General features: G+C 36.2%; 1 protein-coding gene across 2 annotated transcripts; it reads left to right on the forward strand.

The window, feature by feature from the left end:
• Window positions 1-8009: 8009 nt before the first annotated feature.
• On the forward strand, window positions 8010-22926 carry DUSP11 (dual specificity phosphatase 11). Of its 2 annotated transcripts, none has more exons than XM_081264888.1 (9): window positions 8010-8264; window positions 9950-10025; window positions 12422-12553; window positions 15364-15487; window positions 16530-16590; window positions 18083-18129; window positions 18544-18619; window positions 18866-19027; window positions 21119-22926. In XM_081264888.1, the coding sequence occupies exons 1-9, from the start codon at window positions 8164-8166 to the stop codon at window positions 21312-21314; spliced, it is 975 nt and encodes a 324-aa protein (XP_081121014.1). In that variant the 5' UTR covers window positions 8010-8163; the 3' UTR covers window positions 21315-22926. The 2 variants fall into 2 exon arrangements, with proteins under 2 accessions (XP_081121014.1, XP_081121013.1); XM_081264887.1 differs by having other exon boundaries at window positions 8011-8264; window positions 18842-19027.
• The last annotated feature ends 719 nt before the right edge of the window (window positions 22927-23645 follow it).

The following is a 23645-nucleotide window of genomic DNA, read 5'->3' on the forward strand; positions in this document are numbered from 1 at the left end:
GCTCACTGGTAAAGTGTTTCTATGTTCAATCCCTGGTACTTCAAAAAACAAAGCCAGAATCAACCCTGCCATGTTCAAAAGCAAAAAATCCACTATGAAGTTAGGCATCATGGGGTGGGCCTCTGGTCCCATCCCTGAGGAGATTGAGGCAGTGGGTTTCCTGGAGCCCAGGAATTTAAACCCACTGTGGACAATGTAGCAAGATCCTATCTCAGAAACAAACAAAATAATGTGCTGGGGATATAACTTGTGGTAGCATGTTTGCCTAGCATGTATGAGACCCTGCTTTCAATCCAATCCTAGCACTGGAAAGAAAAAAAAGGAAGGAAGGAAGGAATGAAATTTTTAAAAATTAGAGAACAAAAGAAGAAATGTAAAATAATTTCATCACTGTGCTTCTTAACCAGATCAAGTAAAAGATATTAATCCCATTAGGTACATATTTCAATTTATATAAAAACATCTTTTGATAAAAATGTCAGTTATCAAAAAAACAGAAAAAAAACATTTTAAAAATCATAAAAGTTATATTTATTTATTCTGCAAACCTAGTTTGTAATCATCTTTAATAGGAAAATGTTGTCAAAGTCTGATAAACTATTACCACTAGAGTACAATAATACAATTAAAACAATTTTTTTCATGTTTATTGTTGCTGGGGATTGAACCCAAGGCTTCCCACATGTGAAGCATGCACTCTGCCATTGAGCTACACTACCAGCCCAAAACAATTCTTTGAAATGTAGAAAAACCCCAAAGCCTTCAAAAAATTATCTTTGATGAACATGGAAGACTTTCTATTCTTACATAGGTCTTTCTTTTGGTTCTTAGGTTTAAAAACCATTAATGACTATTTGTATAAAATCTGTTTTAGAATGAAACTATTATAAAGACAAAAAAAACAGTCTTCTGCTTAAAGACTACCTATCATACAAAGGAATGTGTCCTTCTGATGCAGATTAGGGCACATCATTTTTTCAAAATCCATGTAGTTTAAAAAATCAGAATAAAATAGGACATGAAAGTTGCTGTTTCCCCAGCCCTGTCAATAAGCACTTTCATTAGCATGTTTATAGGAAGAATCATTTCTAAAACTTACTTCTAAAATGTTCATATTCAAACTGTCAAGGTCATCTGTGTTCAATGAGGCCATTAAAAAAAGCCCAAACAAACAAAAGAATTTTCTGATAAACTGCTTTCCCCAGTGATACCCTAATTCTAGCCTTAGTTTCCTTGCTAGTCCATTAATTTAAACATTTTCCAAACCAGCCTAATTTTTTCCAGCACTGGGAAGATTTCACTCTATGTTCTCTGCATTGATTTAAAATCTTTGGTTCTCCTCTTCCTTCCATTCCAACCAACCTCTTTTTTCTTGAGACCATCTCTATGCTCTTCATCTCTTTTATACTCACATTTCTTTTCCATATTGTTATATTCCCCACCCCGCCCCCCGCCACACACACACCAAGTCCCTGTTGCCGTGTGCTTCAACAGCCACAAACTTGCTTCCCCGAGAACATCTGCCTTCTTACAGCCCTGTCCTCCTGCTCCCCCCTCTCCCTATTTCTCTTTTCATCTAGTTTAAACAGGAAACTCTGAAATATGTGAATGCCCCTTTTATGAACAGCACTAAATTTGAAATACTGAAGTGGAAATCTTAGTGGAGGGAGACTGTTATAGAGGAAAACTCTTGGTACTTGATGCTAGTTTTCTACCCCACCTAGGATTTCTCTCTTTCTGTTCAAACAAACATACCCCCAAAATCTTATGTCATTCTCCATACACACGCCCCTTAAGATTCAATATTAGAAAAGAAAAGGACCAGAGCATGGGCAGTGTGTTTATCCTCCTGTAGCAGATGAGGAAACAGATTTTGTGAGAGAGTAAAAGATGGTCCAGTCCCTACCTAGTACCTGTCAAAGTCAAAATGAAATTCGATGTCCAGATTTCTAGTTCCATCCTCTCCCCTATTATTCCAAGCTCTTGTGATTCCATTAGTAAATTTAAGCAGGTAAAAGTCAATGAAAAATCTTAAAACCTTACCTGACATGGTTAAGAGGTCACATCAATCGCAGATACAAAGGATGAGGAGACCATCCCAGAGGATGTGTGGGTGGCTGAGGCTAGAGAATGCATGTTTCCCAGATCCTCCTGCCACACTGATGTTGCTTACTGGTCACTGGTCTCTTGAAATGATCCAAATTTGTTTACAACGGCATGGAAACCCTAAGATTCTACTAGGTGGCAATAGGTTTGGTGGGAGGATGATGTCACAAAACTGATAGTTTAAAGGTACGAGGTAGCCAATAGGGAGGTCAGATTCCCAACGAGAAGGTGGGATTGGGTAGAGAAAATGACAAGAGTTGGTTGGGTAGAGAAAGTAACAAGAGAGTTATAATAGAACTAAATGGCCCAGCTCTGGGGAGGCTGCAAGAGGGACATGATATGCCCACCTTCCCCAGGTGCTTGTGTTAGGGTTATCATCGCAGTGTTCCTTCTTAATCTTCATTAAAATATTATGAATATGTTATTTATTATGTTACACATTATAATAGGTAATATGTAGTACATAATTATATTTACATATGAAGTTAATATCCCTGGAGATGGAAGGAAGAGACATGTAGGTTGAGCAAGTATAGTTGTTCTGGAACCATAGAAGTTGATCTGATTAGTGAGTGAACTTACTGCAGCTTTGAAGGACGAAAGAAGGGGGTTAAAACACTCTTTTTTCTTTTTTTGAGATATAGATGGATGCAATACCTTTATTGTATTCATTTATGTGGTGCTGAAGATCAAACCCTGTGCCTCACACATGCTAGGTGAATGCTGTACAACTGAGCCACAACCCCAACCCTAAAGAGTTCTTTCATAACTTAAGGGTAGGGTGAAATTCCTTGAGGGCACCCTCTAAGGAATAATGTGGTCCAAGTTTCTCTTTAGTTTCTTCTTAAATACTAGTTTCTTTGGACTAAGCTGGGTCAGGTTGGACTGGTAACTCTCCTGCTCTCCTTCCCCCACCCCTCTTCATTGTAGACATTGTTTCATGGACAAGCCTTGAGTCTGCCTTCATATACTCATTGATATTACTTTCTTTTGACTTCAGAAGCAGGGGTCTTCTTTTCTGTGAACTGATTCTTTGAAAAATGGACTCTGAACAATAGAATTAAATACTAGAGAAGTGGAAGCCCCAGCTGACTGTAAAATTTCCCTCTTCTGGACTTTGATCACAATTCTTTCACCCACAATTTTCTGCAAATAGCTCCTTGTGTCACATAGACATCCTTCCATCAACCTCTTTCATATGTGAGAGGCACTGAGGATTATTTCTCTCTTCTTATGTAAGTGAATCCAATGTGGCAGTTACTATAACTTTCTCCCCCCTTGCAAATAGCCATTAAAGAATCTTGGGCCTCTCACATTATTTGTCTGCCATACTTGCATGTAAGGCCAGGAAAAATGGAGAGGAGAATGGTTAGAAGAGAACATTAGTAGAATATAGGGAAAGCGAGGGTAAAGAAAAAGAGGATTAATATGGATTTTTTGTGTGTCAAAAAGAAGTCAACACACTTTGATCTTATTTTGTGTTAATAAAATAGACAATTTGGACGGGGGTGGGGGTGGTCCTGGGAATTCAAACCAGGGACACTTTGCCATTGTGTCTAGCCCTTTTTAATTTTTATTTTAAGACAATGTCTCACTAAATTGCTTAGGGCCTTGCTAAGTTGTACAAGCTACTCTTGAACTTCAGATCCTTCTGCCTCAGCCTCCTGAGTTGCTGAGATTACAGGTGTTATGCCACCAAGCCTGTAATTTATGTATATTAATGGAGCTAGCCAGAAAGTGCAGAAACTACCATGAATTCTATACAATGAAGATAAAAATCTTAAATATAGTTTTCTTATTTTGTTTTATGTCATATAATCTTATTTTTGTCATTCATTAGTGTATTTGGAGACTGTAGAGGGCTCTTAAAGGCTCTAGATTTTCAACTCACTTATTCTTTGTCATATTTTAAAGGAATCCAACACTGTAAGACATATTCCATGTTTTTCTACTGATGATTGTTTGTGGTGAAGCATCATGAATTAACTTGACTTGATGGATTTGTAGAGAAAGAAAGGCATGTGGAAAAAGCATTGTGGTAAGTTATACTGTGTACCCAAGAACGAGGTGTGTCTGTGTTCAGCCAAACTTGATCTAGATTGCTTTTGCTTTTGATCCCCTGGAGAGTGCATGTTTCACTAACTTACGTTTTAACTGTGATAAAGTAACTCAGGACTGAGTAGTAATGATATGTATATGAGGACTGAGCTGGATTGGGGGAATAAATCAATGGATTTAATAATTTTCCACGGTCATTAGGTTTTTTTAAAAAATATTTTTTAGTTGTCAATGGACCTTTATTTAATTATTTATTTATATGCAGTACTGAGAATTGAACTCAGTGCCTCACACATGCTAAGCAAGGGCTCTACCACTGAGCTACAATCCCAGCCCAGTGGTAAGCCTATAAGGATGTCTGGATTGATCTAGTTGGGGACTTCCCTAGAGACAGTGAGTAGAGACTATGTGATTCAGGATGTCAAAAGCCTGTAGGAAGAAAAGCTCTTATGAAGAAAAAATATCATATATAAACATTAATATTGCATTTATAGACATAGTTTCCCCATCTCCTCCAGTGCTTATTATGAAATATGATTTTTGGTGGTTTTGTGTGGAATAATGCTTAGCTCAGAAAGAATTATAGAAGGTTTGGCAGTAAAGATATGGTTTGGACTATGTAAATGTTTTCAAATTTTTTTTCTTTTTAGATCAGTTTCATACCTCACATAACTTACTTCTATAATATTGGTATGTAATAGGAGACTAAGATTATATACTAAGTAATTGTAAGCCAGATCATTCCCTGTGTTCTCATAGATGTCAAGAGATTCCATAGCTGCTAAAGATGAAGGTGGTATGTGTAAGGCCAGGAGGAATGTGATGTATTAGTTAGCTTTCTCTTACTGTAACAAAAACCTGAGATAATCAACTTAAAAAGAGAAAAGGTTTATTTGGTTCACAGTTTTAGATGTTTCAGTCCATAGTCAGTTGTCCCTGTTGCTTTTGGGCTTGTGGCAAGGCAACAAATAATGAAAGGGAGTACATGATGGAAAAAGTTGCTTACGTCATGACCTAAATGAAAGGCAGAGAGAAGGGAAGAGAAGAGGAGGTATTGGGTCCTATTATCCTCTTCAAGCCCATGTCCTCAATGTCCAGAAGATCTCCTATTTGGCACCCCCACCTTTTCCAGACTGGGGATTGCACACAGGAGCACTCTGAGCTATCACCAGCCCCTCTTTTAAAGTCTTATTTTGAGACAGGTTGTCACTCATGTGCTCAGGGGGCCTGGAACTTGAGATCATTCTGCCTCAGCCTCCTAGATAGCTGGGATTATAGACATACAACATTGTGCCTGGTTTAGGCCCCACCTCTTAAAGGTTCCACCATTTCCCACTAGTATCAAGCTAGAGACTAAGCCTTGAACACGTGGGCCTGTAGGGACATTCCAGATCAAATTCATAGTGTGTGGCAAAATCATTTTTGACAACAATACAATTTTTACATACTAAAATATTCAGTTCCAATATTCAGTTATAATTAGGCAAATGCTGTTTGCCTCTCCTGTTCCCAGGCTTGATAACTATTTTCTCTTCATAATACCATCCATTTAATTCTAGCTTGTAGTCTCAGCATCGTTTTAGCCTCTAAAGCAAATTTTAAATACAGAAGGAACAACTTAAAGAGATTTGGTCCAACACTCTGGAACTTAGTATTAAGTCCTCCCCTGACCTAAAACCTCGGTTTTTATATTGAGGGCATTGGGACAACCCAATCTCTGTATTTTGTAACAATTGGAATAACTAGGGCTCCTCTTGGTGCAACGTTTGTATACCATCTACCCCTGAGGTCCTTCTATGTTCTCTCCTTAATTTTATTAAAGACTAGAAACCCTCAAGCTTCTATATGGTACCTAAGGCCCTACCAGATACTCTCACATTTTGTTAGTGTCAACTACTTAACTATTGCTCCAAATATCCCTTACTCCTGTCTCTATTTTCCACTTCAGTGTACTAGGTATTTATGAAACATTATTTTACCCCTTGTTGGAACCACTCTTCTCCAAAGACCTACTCTTTGCCAGTTCCTGTACTTCCTATACCTCCTGCCCAGGTCTGAATTTTCTCATGTCAACTATAACTGAATTTGTTCTCCCCCTACTTATGTCTTTTTGAAAACTTCAAGTGCAAGACCAACATAGCTATTCTAGTTTCTGAGAAATTTATGTCATGTTTTATATTTTGTAATGTTTATAAACTATTGTACCATTCATGCATTCTAGCCATTGTATACTCATGAGATTTGTTTTCCTATGTTCCAAAAGAGTATTTTATAATTTCATGTCAAGTTCTAATGTGCCTAATTGTACTTTTGCAAATCATGCAATGTTGTCTTTTCTTTTTCCAATTAGCTACTTATTGATATTGACCTAGTTTAATGTGGGGGAAATTTCAGAATTGTAAATGCTTATGAGTTGAAAATTGGTTGAAATATGACAGTCCCCAAAATGTTAAAGCTAATCTGGTCTTTTCACCCATTCATTCATTCATTCCTTTAATAACTGACTTTTCTGACCACCAGTTTACCCAACTCTAAAATAGTTGTGAAGATTAATAATAGTGCATATAAGGTGATTTAAAAAGTTAGAAACAAAAAAGTAAAAATTATTTTTTAAAAACTATTGCTAGCATTACAGAGCACAGTGGCACACGCCTTTAATCCTAGTGGCTGGGGAGGCTAAGGCAGGAGGATCTCCAGTTCAAAGCCAGCCTCAGCAACTGTGAGACGCTAAGCAACTCAGTGAGACCCTGTCTCTAAATAAAATACAAAATAGGGCTGGAGATTTAGCTCAGTGGTCAAGTGCCCCTGAGTTCAATCTGTGGTATCTCCACCCTGGCAAAAAAACTATTGCTAACATAATTATCTACATTTTAATCTGGAATTCAGTACTTTGTTCTGTCTTCAGACACACTGCTCTTTGCTCTTCTACTTGTAGCTGAATTCACAGTTTTCCTAATAGATACAGTCCCATGCCTGATAAGGATGTGCAGATATTGCACTTGAGCTCCACTCTTATGTCTCTCAATTTTGTTTTGTTTTGTTTGTGGTATTTGGTAAAATATAAACAAATGTTATCTACTTTTAGCATGATATCTGTCGTGTGATAGGAACCCAGTAAAAGTCTATCTATGAATGGGAGTGTATGTTGATGTGATTTTTGGAGGACAGTTGGGCAGTTTCTTTCATAACTTTTAAGTTTCTGTATCCTCCATTTCAGAGTTTACATTTCTAGAAATTTAGATATAGTTGTGTGTGTGTATGTGTGTGTGTATGTATGTATGTATGTGTATGTATATATGTGTGTGTGTATGTATACACACACACACACACACACACACACACATTATTGTGTGCAGCAGGACACCAAAACCAAAACCAAATACCTGAAAACAACCAGAGGTCCATCAATATGGTACTGGCTAAATCAATATGGTACTTTCATTTATGTTACTTATAATCCATGAAATTCTCTACAGTCATCAAAAAAAATTGGATGGATATATGTACAAATGGAGAAAAATCCGTATTCTAGACACATCATAGAGAACGTATCCTATGCTGCTTTTATGTAAGTAGAGGATACACATATATGTGAAAGTAAATATTTCTATAAGGTACACAAAATGTACATGTAAACACTGGGACACATCTCGAAGAACACATCAGGAACTGGTGCAGAGGGACCTAATTTTTTCTTGCAGGTCCTGTACAATTTGAACTCTGAAGTGCTCACAGAAACTCACAGACCTGTGCTACAGGCCTCCGGCCACGGATGGCGCAGTCGCTGCCAAAGTCCTGTTTGTCAATCTAGCGACTCAGCAAACCGGCGTGTGACGCCATCACGACAGGCGGTGGCGCAGGCGCAGTGGCGACGCACCGGGCATTCTTTGGGTAGCTCCCGGGCGCGCCTCCGACCCAGCTTCTTGTTCCGGCACCGAGGACGCCAGACTGACGGCTTTGACCCGCTTGGCATTGGGTGGACGGCATCTCGGCCCCCAAATGAACCAATGGCATCATGCCCGCAGTGGCTGGGGTCGGGGACGCGACTTTTCTGGTCGTCCCTCAGCAAAGAGGAAGGGCGGAAACCGCATCCCGGAAAGGTAATACGCCCCGGGTGCTGGGGATGGCCCTTCCGGCTCTTAGCTTCTGGGAGTGGGATCCGTGTCTTGTGGTCTGAGCCTCTCACTGTCGCTTTTGCGAGCTTGGCCCGTGTGCCAAGCTGGGTTTAGAGACTTTGACCCTGGCTGCGCCACCCGCAGAAGCTGAAAGAAGCTGTAGTGGTCAGTGAATTCGCCCACCCTTTTAAAAGGGAGGCTCTGTCCTCTGCTCCTCGGGTCAACTAGTGCTTTGAGGCGGGACTTGGTGTTGGGGACACTCCTTAATCATCCAAATGGAACGCCTTCCTCAGTTCCTCAAGTTGTGTTATTTGTTGGCACAGAAAAAAAAAATGACTAATAAGATTTAAATATGAATGAATTCCTCTGTACCTGCATGAGACCTTTCATGAAAAGGTGGTTTGCATTATTTCCAGGAATCACCGAAGGCAAACTGGTGCTTTCTAACAGGTGTCACCTCAGAGATCTTCCTGTATACATCTAAATGGTTAGTTTTTGGGACTTTGTTCGTCTATGCAGTGAAACTGTTTAGTCCTTGAAATCTTCCTCTCCTTCGTTCCAAACTTCATTGAGTCCCTTTCATTTTATCTCCTCAATATCCTTTGAATCTCAATTTTTCTCCTTCAGCATCCTAATGCAGGTTTTACCTGACCTTTTGCTGTTGAGTCCAGTAGTGTCCATATATCTATTCTTTAATTTCGTCCAGCCTATTCTTCCCACAGATCTTTTAAATAGGTCATTGAAAACTTGAAATTGAGCCAGGCACAGTGGTGCATGGCTGTAATCCCAGCTTCTTGGGAGACTAAGGCAGGAAGGCAAAGTCTTAAGTTCCAAGATAGGCTCAGCAATTTAGTGAGACCTTGCCTCTTTAAAAAAAAAAAAAAATGTGGGTGTATAGCTTAGTGGTCAAGTACTCCTGGGTTTAGTCTGAGCACCCAAACCATCTTGAAATTGAAATGGAATGGGAAGGTAGCTCATAGACATTAGTGTAAAGCATTATTTTAAGAATAAAAACAATCTTCTTACATGCTCTATAAGGCCCTGTATAGTCTGGGATCCTCTTTGCTTCTCCAGCCCCATTTTTTGCCACTCTTGACCTCTTTCTATGCTTCAGCTATATTGAATTAACCATAGTTAATTCTAACTTGTCCTACAGAGGTGAGCTCAAATACTACTTTTGAGGGTTGACTACTAGTATTTTTAAGTGAAGTTCACAGTCCCTTTCTATGTGATGAGTTTTCTTGTCAAACATACATAGACCTTAAATTCTTTACCAATTGAATTTGATGCTATCAGTTGTATGAAAACTAAAAAATCATGTTTAGTGAAGAATTGAATTTAAATCATTACCCTGTGTTTATATTGATAACACCTTAACATTTGGTACTGGGATTAGGTTTGTCAGGGATACAGAAACTCTGTCATCTAATTTTAGATAATCCTTATTTGTGGAGGTCTTTGTTCTGTTGCCTTGGATCTGTTTTCAAGATGGGGAAATGAGCAGAAGGAATGTATGGATTGTTACCAGGCAGGGATGAATAAGTGGCAGGATGCAAAGCAGAGAGAAGGGACATGCTCTGTGCACTGTGAGTGGTTTTCTAGAAGCCTTAATTCTGTACAAGGAGACAAGGCTAACATACAGTTTGGCTAACAAAAAACATATCTACTAGGTGGAAAGACTATCTCCCAGTTGGACAGAGGATGCCTGGGACTCGATTCATTGCTTTCAAAGTTCCTTTGCAAAAGGTAAGTTAATTCAGTATTCTTTCAGAAATCTAAATTCACCACATGGAATCCTGGTTTTTTTTCTTTTTTCAAATTAATATACATAGCTATATATATATATATATATATATATATATATAAAGACTAGATGAAAATTTATTCAATAAAAATTGTTCATCACAAAGTTATTAAAAATACTTTCCTAGTAATGTACACATCATAAACTTAGGTTCCTCTTTGGGGTAGGGGGTTAAAAGCCCTAGTATCCTCTCCTCTGCAGGCAAGGTGTGCTCTTTTGCTCTCTGATGGCTTCCTAGGCCACATTGCCTGCAGGAAATCAGGTGTTTATAGCCAGCAAAGGAGCATCATGTACTCTGCAGAGGGATGATGTCACCAAACTGTAACATTCTGTGGTGAGGAGCTTCCTTGCTGAGAGATGGTCTTTTAGGAATGTAGCTACTTACAACCATGCTACATTTGGCTCTGCCATCTCCACCCATATTTTCGTGAGTTTTACACATTTGAAAATAATGAAACCCTTATTTGTGACTATCTCTGGGACAACTCATGCATCCATATGGTCCACAATGTCACCCAACCAGGGCTCGGGGTTTCGGAGTAGAGCGTTCGTATTCAGGCAGCCCTGACTTCATTGTTCCTGTATCTAGTCACTATATTAGACCACCTTCCTTAATTAGGAAAATTAAAAAAAAAAAAAAAAAAAAAAGCCTGACATTGGTGTCTTAATCTTTGCCAGATTCCTGGCACACCACAATCAAATTGTGATGCCAAACATTCTTTTTTTTTTATTTTTTTAAATTGGAAAACTAGTTTCATTTATTCATAAATTTAATAATTAATCTTTCTCTGTATCTTGTTGTTTGTTGGGATTGGTGAGCTTTCTGTGTTTGTCTTGATCCTAGTGACCTTTACTCAGAATACATTTATTGAGGCCACAGTGCTATTACTGTACTAAAAGGAACCTGTATCAACTCTTTAGTGACATCTTGGATTTGCATGTTTGAAAATTTTCAAAGTAAATTTTCTTCTTACCTTCAGACCCATGCTATGGAAAGATTATTCTATACATTGCTATAATTTATGAAATTACAGTGATTCATGTTGAATTTGAAGAATTCCCACATGCTGCCAGCATGCACAATTTTTGCAACCTCCTACTTAGAGCCAGAGGTGCTTGGTGGCTTGTCTGTTTACACCTGTGAGGCTGTGTGACAGTGCTTCATACAACATTGTATTTAGAAACATGGCCAGCTATAGCAAAACTGGAAATATGGAGAAAGTTCTTCAGCAATCTCTTTCCTTTGAATGTGTCTGTGTAATTCAGCCAAATACTTATTTTCCAAAATAATATTAAGGAGTAGCTTCCACTGTTTTCTACAGTGTCTTGGTGATCATCTTTGCTACCCTCCTCCAGGAGCCAGCCTGCCTCTTCTGAGTTTGAGTGATCTCGTTTTAATTTTCCCTGCTCTGCACTAAACAAGGGAATCCCTAACTGAATCTATAGAATTAAGGGTTCTCCATGAGGTTCTATGTGATAAATTTTCACTGCTATCTATTGAGAAGTATATATGTTCTAATTAACTATCAGCCAATAGTATTGTGGCTATCTAATGAAAAGTGTTTCATACCAATTTTTTAATTTGGGCTGTTATTTTTTAATAGAGGGTGTATGTAAAAATAATTATTAAAACATTGGTTTTCAACCATATCACACTCTGCTTTCCTTTTTGTAGCAAATGCTTCTTTGGTACCCATAAATAAATTTGCAGATGAATATAATTTACTTCAAAACATACTTTTAAAGAAATCATTATAATGCAATAACTATAAATAATACTGAATTTATAATTAGGCAATATATATTTCAATATCTAAATTAATGAGCATTATCACAGTAGAATATATAAAGAAAGAGGTGCTTACACTAAGAATGTAAGATCCACAAATATAGACTGTGACCGAGGTGGGTTATATTTCCATGGCAGTGAACAACTCAGTAGATTTCCAAACAACACAAAATGCAGTCTTCACTGTGTTGATAAGGTGTCCTGAGAAATTCAATGGACATTAAAATTGTGCAAAAAATACTTTATTTGTGAATCAGAGTTAGGTTCTAAAGCTTAGGTAAATAGGAGCAGTCTTTTTTTAAAAAAGTAATGTTAATATTGACTAGGATATTTACAAGTCATTAGGATGTGGAACATAAACACATATTTACATATTGAGTCATCTTTTTTCTTCCTTTGGGTCACTGGAAGAGAGGTTTGTAATTTAGCTTCCAGAAGAGTGGAAACTCTCATTGTATCTCATAGTTTGCTACCATGATATGATTTGAATAAATGCATAATAGAGGATTTGGACACAAATTTACTCTCTATTTCATTTTCTCTGACAAGAGTTTTGAAGCGAAACTTGCTCCAGAAGAACGCTTTTCTCCTCTGGATCTTTTTAACAAAATCCGAGAACAAAATGAAGAGCTTGGACTGATTATTGATTTAACATATACTCAGCGCTATTATAAGTCAGAGGTAAATTGAACCTTTAACTGAAAGCAACATTCTTCATTATGATATTAAAATAATTTATAGTAATTCAGTAATAATAGTTTTTATCTTGTGCTTGTGTGAAGTGTAACCTTCTTTCATGAGTAATAATAATTTTAAAAGGAAATCAAATCTTTCTTTAAGTACATGCTTCTAATGCTGTCTCAAAATGAGATTGGAGACATGAATTAAACTATTTGGTCACCATTTACTGTTTATATTCAAATCCTTTTCATCATCTTCAACAAAAACTCTATAACCATTAAAGAGTAATTCCCTTTTCTCCCACTCTTTCAGCCCCTGGTAACCTCTGATCTACTTTTTGTCTATATAACTTTGCCTATTCTTGGCACCTCATACAAATGGAATAATAATATTTGTCCTTCTGTGTCTAGCTCATTTTACTAATTATGTTTTCCAGATTGATCGATTTGTAGCATGTATCAGAATCTTATTCCTTTTCATGGCTAAATATTTCATTGTGTTCATATGCTATGTTATGTTTATCCTTCATCTATCTATAGGTACGTGGGTTATTCCTTTGGCTATAGTGAATGTCGCTGCTATTAACATTGGTGTAGAAATGTTTGGTTTGGGGTTTTTTGGTTTTTTTGTTTTGTTTTGTTTTTTGGTACTGTGGATTGAATCTAGAGGGACTTTACCATTGAGCTTTCTCCCCAGCCCATTTTTTTTATTATATTTTTTTTAGTTGTAGATGGACACAATACCTTTATTTTATTTATTTATTTTTGTGTGGTGCTGAGGATCAAACCCAGTGCCTCATGCAGGTGATGCACGTGCTCTGCCACTGTGCCACATGCTCTGTCACTGAGCCACAATCCCAGCCCCTCTCCAGCCCTTTTAAATTTTTATTTTGAGACAGGGTTTCACTAAAGTGCTTAAGGCCTTGCTGGATTGCCAAGGGTGGCGTTAAACTTGTGATCCTCCTGCCTCAGCCTCCTGAGTTGCTGGGAGTATAGGCGTGCGCCACTGTGCTGGGATAGTGTAAAATATTTGTTTGAATCCTTCCTTGCTTTCAGTTCTTTTAGATGTGTTACTAGGAGTAGAATTGCTGGGTCACATGGTAGTTCTATGTTAACCTTATGAGAAACGGCTGAACTTTTCCATTGTCATTTTCTTGTTTTTAAGCTGTTATCCTAAATGTCAGAAACCATTAATGCATTCAGCTTTAATATTTATCAACTAATGGCTATCTTGTTTGGTCTGTATCCCTACCTGTTTCACCCCATTCTGTATTATTTCAAAGCAAATCTCCTGATGTCATATAATTTTATCTCTACTTCTTTGGTATGTATATTTAAAATATAAATACTTTTAATTGTTGATATCAATTCTTATTAAAGATATCCCATCAGTGTTCAAACTTGGATTAGCTCCTAAATTTCATAAAATATTGTTACGTTGCAATTGGTTGTTAAGTTTTACTGCCCCTCCCTGCCTTAAAATTTATATATTAAAGTAATTAGGTAGTGTTTAATATGTAGATTTTGATAATTGCATCCCTATGAGTTGTTAAAGTTTTTTCTAGTCCTTTTCTTTGCAGGTTGGTAGTTGGATATAGCTTGATCTGATTCAGGCTGGATTTTTCTTTTTGGCAAGACAGTTTCAGAAGCGATGATGTATTTGTTCTTCCATCAGGAAATGAGACTTCAAAAAATAGAGAAATCAATAATTCTTTCTAAATTTATTAGCTGTATTTTTTTTTTAATAAAGAGAAGTTTCTCCTATTTACTGCCCAGTTGTGCAGGCATGATTCTTTCATTTTATTTAAGTTTTCATAGTAATGAGTTGAACTAGTAAGATTTTAATTAATTTATTTTTTATATCATTATGAACTCCATACTGTTCTTTTTCTTACTGAGGCACAAGATGGTTGGAGCTTCTCCATTTGGCTCTTGAGACATTTTGAAACATCTTTAATAATTTTTATTCACTCTTAATTCTAGGCGTGTCTTGTATATTTTGTGCCCCAACCTGAATGAGCCATTTTAACAAGGTACTTAGATTTCTTTTAGTTAAGAGACTACAATCTGGGCTGGGGTTGTGGCTCAGTGGCAGAGCACTTGCCTCACTCATGTGAGGTGCTGGGTTCAATCCTCAGCACCACATAAAAATAAATAAACAAAATAAAGATATTGCATCCATGTATAACTAAAAAAATATTTTTAAAAGTGGGGGGACAATCTGCTAGAGGTACCAGGCTAACATTGTTCATAGGCTTCTTTGGTCAAATTATGTGTGTGTGTGTGTGTGTGTGTGTGTGTGTGTGTGTGTTTATAATGTAAAAGCATGGGCTCATGCTGATACTTTCCATTTCAATTCTGAGCTGTAGGCTTTTCACTTACCCTCTTCTGTCTTTTAGCTATGTCTACTTTTTCCCACCCCAAGAATACTTCTGCTTAAATCACAGCTGCTTTATGAAGGCATGGCCGTTATACTGTATAATATTGGGTAGGACTATTCATATAATACTTAGTTACCTATATGTGCATTTGTTCACATGGAATTTGCTGTGTGTATACATCCTATTGACTATCTCTCCTGTAGTTTTTTTTGTTGTTGTTCTAATTGGTTATACACCTCCTATGTTGTAATGTAATATAATTACAAAGTAAAAATTTGTGAATGGAGCAGCTTGGAGAAAAACTGGCTCTTCTATCAGAATTGTTGATGTATAATAAGATTATTATAATCTCTTGGTTTATATTCCAGCTCCTCTTATCTTTAATTGTTTCCCTACAAATAAAATATTTTTTTCTTGTTTTTTCTTATAGGATTTGCCAGAAACTATTCCTTACTTAAAAATTTTTACAGTTGGGCATCAAGTGCCTGATAACAACACTATTTTTAAATTCAAATGTGCTGTTAGTGGATTTTTGAAAGAAAATAAAGACAATGGTGAGTTTGTGTGTGTGTGTGTGTGGGGGGGTTATCTGATATGCATTTTTAATGGGAGTTGGAAGTTTTTGATATTTTTAATAGTTCTGATAATAGGCCCATTGTCTTTTATGGTGTTAAGGTGAAAATGTCAGATGGAGATAATAGATTAAGGGTTTTAAGTCCTTTTGTCTTCTATAATGGTTCTTTTGTCTTCTATATTGGTTAAGAGATATCTGAGAGTTACCTAAAAAAGACAACAAAAGGCAAAGTTAGCAGTGAAACAAAACAGAGCAGGCAAATGAAATTGTATCTTTGCTTTATATATTTAAGCTATTTCTGATGTTTTTCCACTTTGAGAATTGTTGTACTTGTATCCAATATCAAAAGTGGAGGCTGGACTCATACGTAGCTCAGTGGTGAAACATTTGCCTAGCATGTGTGAGGCCCCAAGTTTCATCCCCAGCACAGCAAAAAAAAAAAAAAAATTTTTTTTTTTTTTGGAAGAAAGAGAGAGAATTTTTTAATATTTATTTTTCAGTTTTCGGTGGACACACATCTTTATTTTATTTTTATGTGGTGCTGAGTATCGAACCCAGTACCCCGCGCATGCCAGGCGAGTGCGTTACCACTTGAGCCACATCCCCAGCCCCAAAAATATTTTTTAAAAGGTGAAGGCATTCCATTTGTTTTATTCAAAAACAAATTTTATTCTTCTAGTCTGTTGGGATTTTTTTTTTCACTTCCTTTTTCTATAACTATATTGGTTACTGATATGTGCTCTATTTGGACCAATGAATTTGTCTCAGTACAAGTGTAGCTTTTAATACCTGATCAGATTTTCTACAGTTTACATCACTGATTTACATCGTGGGGTTATTTGAAATTTCCTCGAAACAGTGAATGTTGATTTTCTAGTAGACAATTTTTTATACTATATATATATTTTTTAAAATTCCTTTTCAGGGTAGTGGTAATATTGTGGTATCTTTAAATGTTACTCTTCAATAATTGTATAACTTGTATCTATTTTAGTTACTTAACTGTATTTCTTGTTTTATAGACAAACTTATTGGTGTCCACTGTACACATGGCTTAAACCGGACTGGTTATCTCATCTGCAGGTGAGTTGCCAACTCCAGAGGCAAACTGTGTTTAAGTTGTTTTTGTCTGATAACAATGGTAGTGTAAGTTTGTTGCAAGAAATGCAATCAGTATAAAAATGTGTAAAGTAGAAAGAAATATAGTTCCCCACCCAGAGATTACCATTATTAATAATTTAGTGTACATCTTTTTAAACTTCAAAAATGCAGATACAAGCATATATATATATATATATATATATATATATATATATATTTTTTTTTTTTTTTTAGTTCATGGTATAATAGATGTTCTGTTTTATAGTTTAATATGTTGTAGAAAGTGCTTTGTGACCATATTCTTTTTAAAGGCTGCACTGTTTGTGTACTGATGAACATGAAAGTCATAAGTTTTTGATATTATAAAGCATTAAAATAGGAAACATTCATGTATGAGCATCTTTGAATATGTTTGTCATTGTCCCAGAGATAACTGATAGGCACTCAATTGTAACTGATAGGGAATAGGTTTCCATGGAGAACTTTGAGCAAATATCAGAAGTTGAATTGGTACTGACCAGTTAGGGACACTGTGGAGAGAATAGTGGTCATAAGAAGCAGCAAAGACCCTGTAACAAGATGACATTAACTGTGTTGGAGGAATCAGACCATGGGGTAAGTATAGTATTAAAATGGATCTGGAAGTATGGGTAGGAGCTAGATCATGCAGAGCTGGGTTTAAGGCTTTGTTTTATTTTAAGAACACAAGAAAACTATTGAACTTTTTTGTTGGGGGTGAGTGTGTAGAATATATTCAAATTTGTATTTTCAACTTTTCATTTTACTACTGAGTAAAGAATAAACTGCAGAAGAAAGGAGTCATGTTAGGAGGCTTTTATAGGAATTAAGGCATAGTAGTAGCTTGGACTGAAGTGTGGTAGTCATTTGGTGGAAAGGTGTGGTCATATTCTAGAGATGTTTAGGTTACATCATTGTCAGTACTTGGTGGTGGGATGAAGATGAGAGTAAGGAAGAAATTGCTGAGATGATGGCATCTCCATTCTGGCCCAGACATTTCTTACAAAATATTTTTTGGATATGAGGTTAATATTTTTCCCTATTTGTTTTTTGCTTGTTGGTTCCTGATAAATTCTTTGTCAATCTAAGGAAGTCTTCTGTTTTTAGTGTACAAAGAATTTTGATCAAAAACAACTATTTAATATTTTAAATACATTGTAAAACATCTGTCAGTTTGGTCCCATATTTCCTTTCCTTTATTACTTAAATTATTATTATATCAATGTAAGTATTTTTATTAATAGATCTTCTAAAGTTGGGTCATCTTGCATTCTTGGAATAAGGTCTTTCGTGGTCATGGCATATCATTCTTTAATAATTATTGTTGGATTAGATGTGCTGATATTTTCTTTAAGATTTTTATGTCTCCATTTGTAAGTGAAATTGGACCTTTTTTAAAAAAACTTTTTTTCTTTTTGTATATATAAATGACCCAAATTATGTTGTTTATTGTTAGATATTTGATTGATGTAGAAGGCATGAGGCCAGATGATGCAATTGAATGTAAGTATGAGGGTTGTCACTATTTTTTCCTTTTCATAAAAGTTAAAGGTAAAAATGTAGATGAATTTCTCAAATTTTGGGAAAAATAGTTCGTAATTCATTTGTTCCAATATAACAAATTCAAAAAAGAAAAAGAAAACTAACTTTTGGGGCTGGGGGTGTAGCTCAGTGGTAGAGTACCTGCTTAGCATGCTTGAGGCCCTGGGTTTGATCTCCAGCACCAAAAGAAAAAAGGAAAGAAAAACAAAACCCAAACAAGATAATCTTTTTCCGAAGTTTATAAAGGAATATATTTGAAAGTAGTGAGATACAACAGCCTAAATAATTAGTCAATGAATTTCAGCTTTGGTTTACTTTCTCTTGGAAAATTTTGTTGTCTCTACAATTATTTCTAACAGTTCATCCACTCCTCAGTATTCAATAGGTGCCGGGGACATTGCATAGAAAGACAAAACTACATTGAAGACCTTCAGAATGGTCCTGTCAGAAAGTAAGTCTTATATGTGAGATTTGTGGTTAGGGAGCTCTCTTTTGTGTAATTCAAACTGTATATATCCATCTTCTGGTAGCTTATTCACTTGCTGGGGGGAGCCTTAAAAATAGGGATGGTCAGAGGAAGGAATTTTCATTTTTATAAGCCAAAATATTTAGTCACTTAATTTACTACCAAGTTTGGAAATCAGTAATATTGTATGGAAATGCTCTCTTTGAGGAATTGGAATTCTGGTGTATCCAGGTCAAGTGATTTTGAAGACTCAGCACATCTCATGGAACCAGTCCACACCTCTAACAAGTCTGGTAACCAAGGATCTAGGTATAACTTACATCGGACCTATGGTTATCCAATGCCTTCCCGGCGTTTTCACACCCAGTCCCCACACTTGCAGCAGCCATTCAGGTACCTCTGCTTTTCCTTTTTCTGAACCTAAAATAGAAATTATACTATAAATCATTGAAAATATGTTTTGATAATGATGAGCAGTTGATGTTTTCTTACTGATCATTGTAAACCAGAAGGTGTCATCTTGTTCTGTATTTTGGAAAATCAGATACTAAGTAGAGAAATAGGAAACTTCAGAGGCAGTTGGAAGGGAATTTAGACATTTTCATTGATTTGTAAACTTCAGTGTGATATGTCTACCAGAAAGAATCTTGCATTCTTAGACTACATGAATTGTGGTGTGGTTTTCAGAATAAGGAAAAAGAATAAATATAAATTAAGTGAAAATAATAAAATAGCAATAGAAACATTTGCAAAGGATTTGAACAGATAAATCACAAAAATATTTCACTTTGGAAATGGGAAAAATTTCAGTTTGATTAAAATAGTCTATTGACTCTCCATAAAGAGAGAACCAATAGGAGATAGATAGATAGATAGATAGATACATACATACATACATACATACCTAAAGAGAGGCTTTATTAGGGAAATTGGTTCATGTTATTATGGAGGCTTCGAGATCCTACAACAGGCTTCTGAAAGCTAGAGACCTATGGATGCCAAGTGAAAAAAACATCTGAACCAGGGAACCTGGTAATTCTCAGACTTAGTCTTGACACCAAAGGCCTGAAAATCCATGGGTTTTGGACATGGGAAGGTAGGGGAAAGGGGTAACTACTCATGCAAGTCCTAGAGTCCAAGGGCTGGGACTCTTGGAGTTCTGATATCAAGAACAGGAGAAGAAGGGTATCCCAGTTCTAGGAATGAGGGCAAATTCACCTTTTCTTCTCTTTGATTGGGGTTTACCTACATTGAGGGAGGATCTCCTCACTCAGTCTTCCAACTCACACACCAGCCTTTTCCAAAAACACCTTCATAGACATATCTAGAAATAATGCTTTACCAGCTGTCTAGGTATTCCTTAATCAAGTTGATACCTGAAATTGACCATCCAAAAAGAGCAAAAGAGTATGATTCTTTCACTATTTTAGCAACAGTTTTTGATGAGCAACCCCATGGTTGTCAGGCTGGTCTTGGGTTTGCATCCTGGCTCTGCCATTCACCCAGTGTATGATCTTGGGTGAGATACTTAACCTCTCTAGAGTTCTCTTTATTTATCAGCCAAGTGAGATTTGAATAATACATGCCCCCACAGGCATTGTCAGTGATGACTACTTGAGTTAAAACAGTGTAGCACATTGTAAACATTTGAAAAAAGATGTTGGCATTTTTTTTAAAAGATGTAAATGTTTTTAAAAGATCTTGCTAGTGACAACCCTTTTGAAACACAATTTTAATGTCTATAACAATACTCATGGTGATTCCATATTGAGACTAAGGAAATACTTCAAAATATGGAAAAGGCTATATTCTGTGATTCAACACATTTCCAAACTCCCTACTATGTCTCAGACACTGGGCTTGGTGCTCAAGCTACAGTAGTATAATATTGGGGATGTTAATACAAGAAATACTATAATAGTAAAGACTGGTGGTCTGAATTTCTAATAGTGGAGAATATAGCAGAATAGTTATATTCATACTATGGCATTTTGTAAAACCATTGAAAATGATAGCTCACTTATGATAAGTAAAAACAATAGGTTATAATTCAACAGTCAAAAAAAAGATGTAAATGGAAAAAGACCAAAAGGAAATATGAACCAGTTGAATTAGATGAAATGGGATTAAGGGGGGTTTGTAGGTTTCATTTTTCTATTATCAAATTTCCAAATTTTTGTAATTATATGTATTCACTGATCTTGCTTTTGAAATGATTAAATCCTAATTAACCAAATTTGCATGTACCATGGCTAGAGTAATTTTTTATACCTTCTAATTAATTTATACTTACTTATAAAGCAAAAGCACCTCCATTTCCATACTAAATAGCTTATTGTTTTATATTAACCCTGCCAGGCTTTTGGAGGGAACGGTAGAAAGACTCCTGGGAACCTGTCTGTGTTCCAGGGCATTGTAGGAAATTTAAATATATTGTCTTATGTTTCATTAATACTAATAATGGATTATTGCTTTTTGTTTAAGAAAATTTTCACAAAATCAGAATGTTTACCAGAGAAGCCATATCCCTCCTCCTGGCCCTGCTGGAGAGGACTATTCACAAAGGAGATACTTTTGGAATGTGAAGCCAAATGGCAGTCAAGCAGTCCAGGATAAGAGGTGGTATCCTGGCAGTTATCAGAGACTGTCCTATCCGGCCTACTGGGGATGGACTGAGTGATACAAAACCTGTCCTGGATATCTCCCTGGAGACCAGAGCTGCACTGAAGATAACTGGAGTGACTTAATAAAATCAGGTCAAATGAGGTTTTTCAGGTCAAATGAGGTTTTTGCTTGTTTTTTTATTTTTTATTTTATATATATATCTATTTTATTGTTTCCTTTATATGTGTTCAAGCTTTTAAAGGAATTACATTAATATTTACCTGTTTGCTGATAAATTTACAGTAATTATAGCAATACCAAAACAAAACAAAACAAAAAACAGAACAAAACCTGTCATTCCAGTCTTAAAATTTTCTAAAGGAAGATGATATTTTAGAACTTCAGTATTAAGAATTTCTCTTGCAAGTTATTTTTTAAAATAGTATCTTTTTTCTATGTATTTTCTTCTGACTAGTCTTGTAACATAAGTTTGTGTATATACAGAAATTTTTAGTGTTTTTGTCATGTTCTATTGACCCAGACATAAGGGTATCTTTTTTCCATAATTCTTCAAAATTTCGATTAAAATTTACTTAGGAGAAAATTTCTTTAGAAGCTAGTCACTATCTGTAATTAATTGTGGTGTTTTTGTGATTATACATTTCTTTCTTTGGCAGTTTTTTTGTGGTATTTGACCAACTTCCTTTCACTGAATTGCCAGATATGCCATCTAACCCAGAGATGGATAAAATTTGAGAGATTGGTTAGCAGTTGGGTGAGAGAAACTGATTTGATAAACCAGAATGCTGGTTAATTAAATCAAATCATTATTTACCTGATAGGGTAAATGTCATGAATAGGGTAGAACTATCCAGAAAACTTAGAAACTTTATCGATTATAAAGGTTGACTGATGAACAAATGGGGTGTGACTATAAATTGCCTGGGATATCTGGCATGTTGATGTTATTGCTCCTCTGCTGAACATAACCCTCTGGGATGTTTTCTCCAGTTGCCTATCACTGGAGTGGTGCTTTACCTCAGGAACATGAAGGTAGATCATTTGGGAGAATGTTAATTATTTTTAGTGCAGAGGGAGCCAGAAACTTTGCTTACCCAAGCCAAGTGTCTCATCATCCTCTCAATCGATATTTGATGAATACTTTGGCAACTTGGCTTCCTTTTTTAAAGCCTCTGGTTTTGAGGATTACTGATACTGCATATGAGGGGTATTTTCTCTGTTCTCTCTTGTGTGTGAACAATCTGACTTTAAGGAAGTATTCTACTTCAGCTGTTCTTGCCTGTATCTGATTGGCTCAATTAGGGTACTCTATTTGATCTAAGTAATGGCTCATAAAGTTTTTCTCTGCTCTCCACATTTAACAGAGATACAAAAAGTCCTTCTTGCTACAAGCCTACTCTTATAGAATTGTTCCCCAGGATACATCCTGAAGGCTCACATTGGAAGAAATTGGAGCAAGACAACTGTAAGGCAAAGCAGAATCAGTAGGGGTAGGTATGGGAATCCAGCTAGTCTCATAGTTGTGAAAAAGGCCTTGGCAAGCAGCTTCAAAGGAAAACACTCCCAGTAGAAAGGGCCATCATATAAGCTTTGCCTCCTTCAAAAAATTTTATTTATCATCCCTTTTGTATTCTCCCTTATTTTAGCTATCAGCATGGCTTGTTTTTTTTTTTAAAAAAAAAAAAACTAATTAGGATTTGATATCTCCTGTTTCATTTATTCTGTAACACATTGGTTCTTGTTTCTGCTCATACAATTGAAAGGCTTCTGGCTAAAAGGACCAGCAGCCCCCTTTTAAAAAGGGCTTTCGTAGTCTGTTCAGGCTTTTAAAATTTATGTTTTTATTTAAAAAGCACATTTTAAAACTCGGATAGCTCTACTGAGATTACTATGAAAAAGAACAGTCCTCTGCCCTGCCCCAATATTCTTTTCTCAGAAGCAACCACCTTAAGTATTTTCATGTTATCATCTGGTATTTGGCTCCATTATTTAAATAACATGACTATAGCCACTTCTTGATTTTTCAATTTGTGATACTATGGTAGATGAGGAGAATGCTTTTGCAGACCTTCTACCCATTCCATACATAAAACTTGTGGTTAAATCTGTTCTAAATTCATGTTACTAGGTAAATAATATTCCATGAGCCATAAGGTACCATAGTTACGTTTCTTATAATCCCCTTTTCCCTGTCATTTTTGCTTCATTTTTTGCCTCTTTTCCTCTGGACCTATCACTAGTTCGTACCCCAAATCTCTTAATAGCATTATAAAATATCTCAACATGGGTAAATTCATCAAATTCTTTTTCGTTTGAAATCTTCCCTGGAGCCCTCTTGGTCTGTTTCAGGTTAGGTTCTGTGTTTGTTTTCTAGAGCTACCATAAC

The sequence above is a fragment of the Spermophilus citellus genome (genome assembly GCF_964194105.1).
Source record: "Spermophilus citellus genome assembly, chromosome: 13".
Lineage (NCBI taxonomy): Eukaryota > Metazoa > Chordata > Mammalia > Rodentia > Sciuridae > Spermophilus > Spermophilus citellus.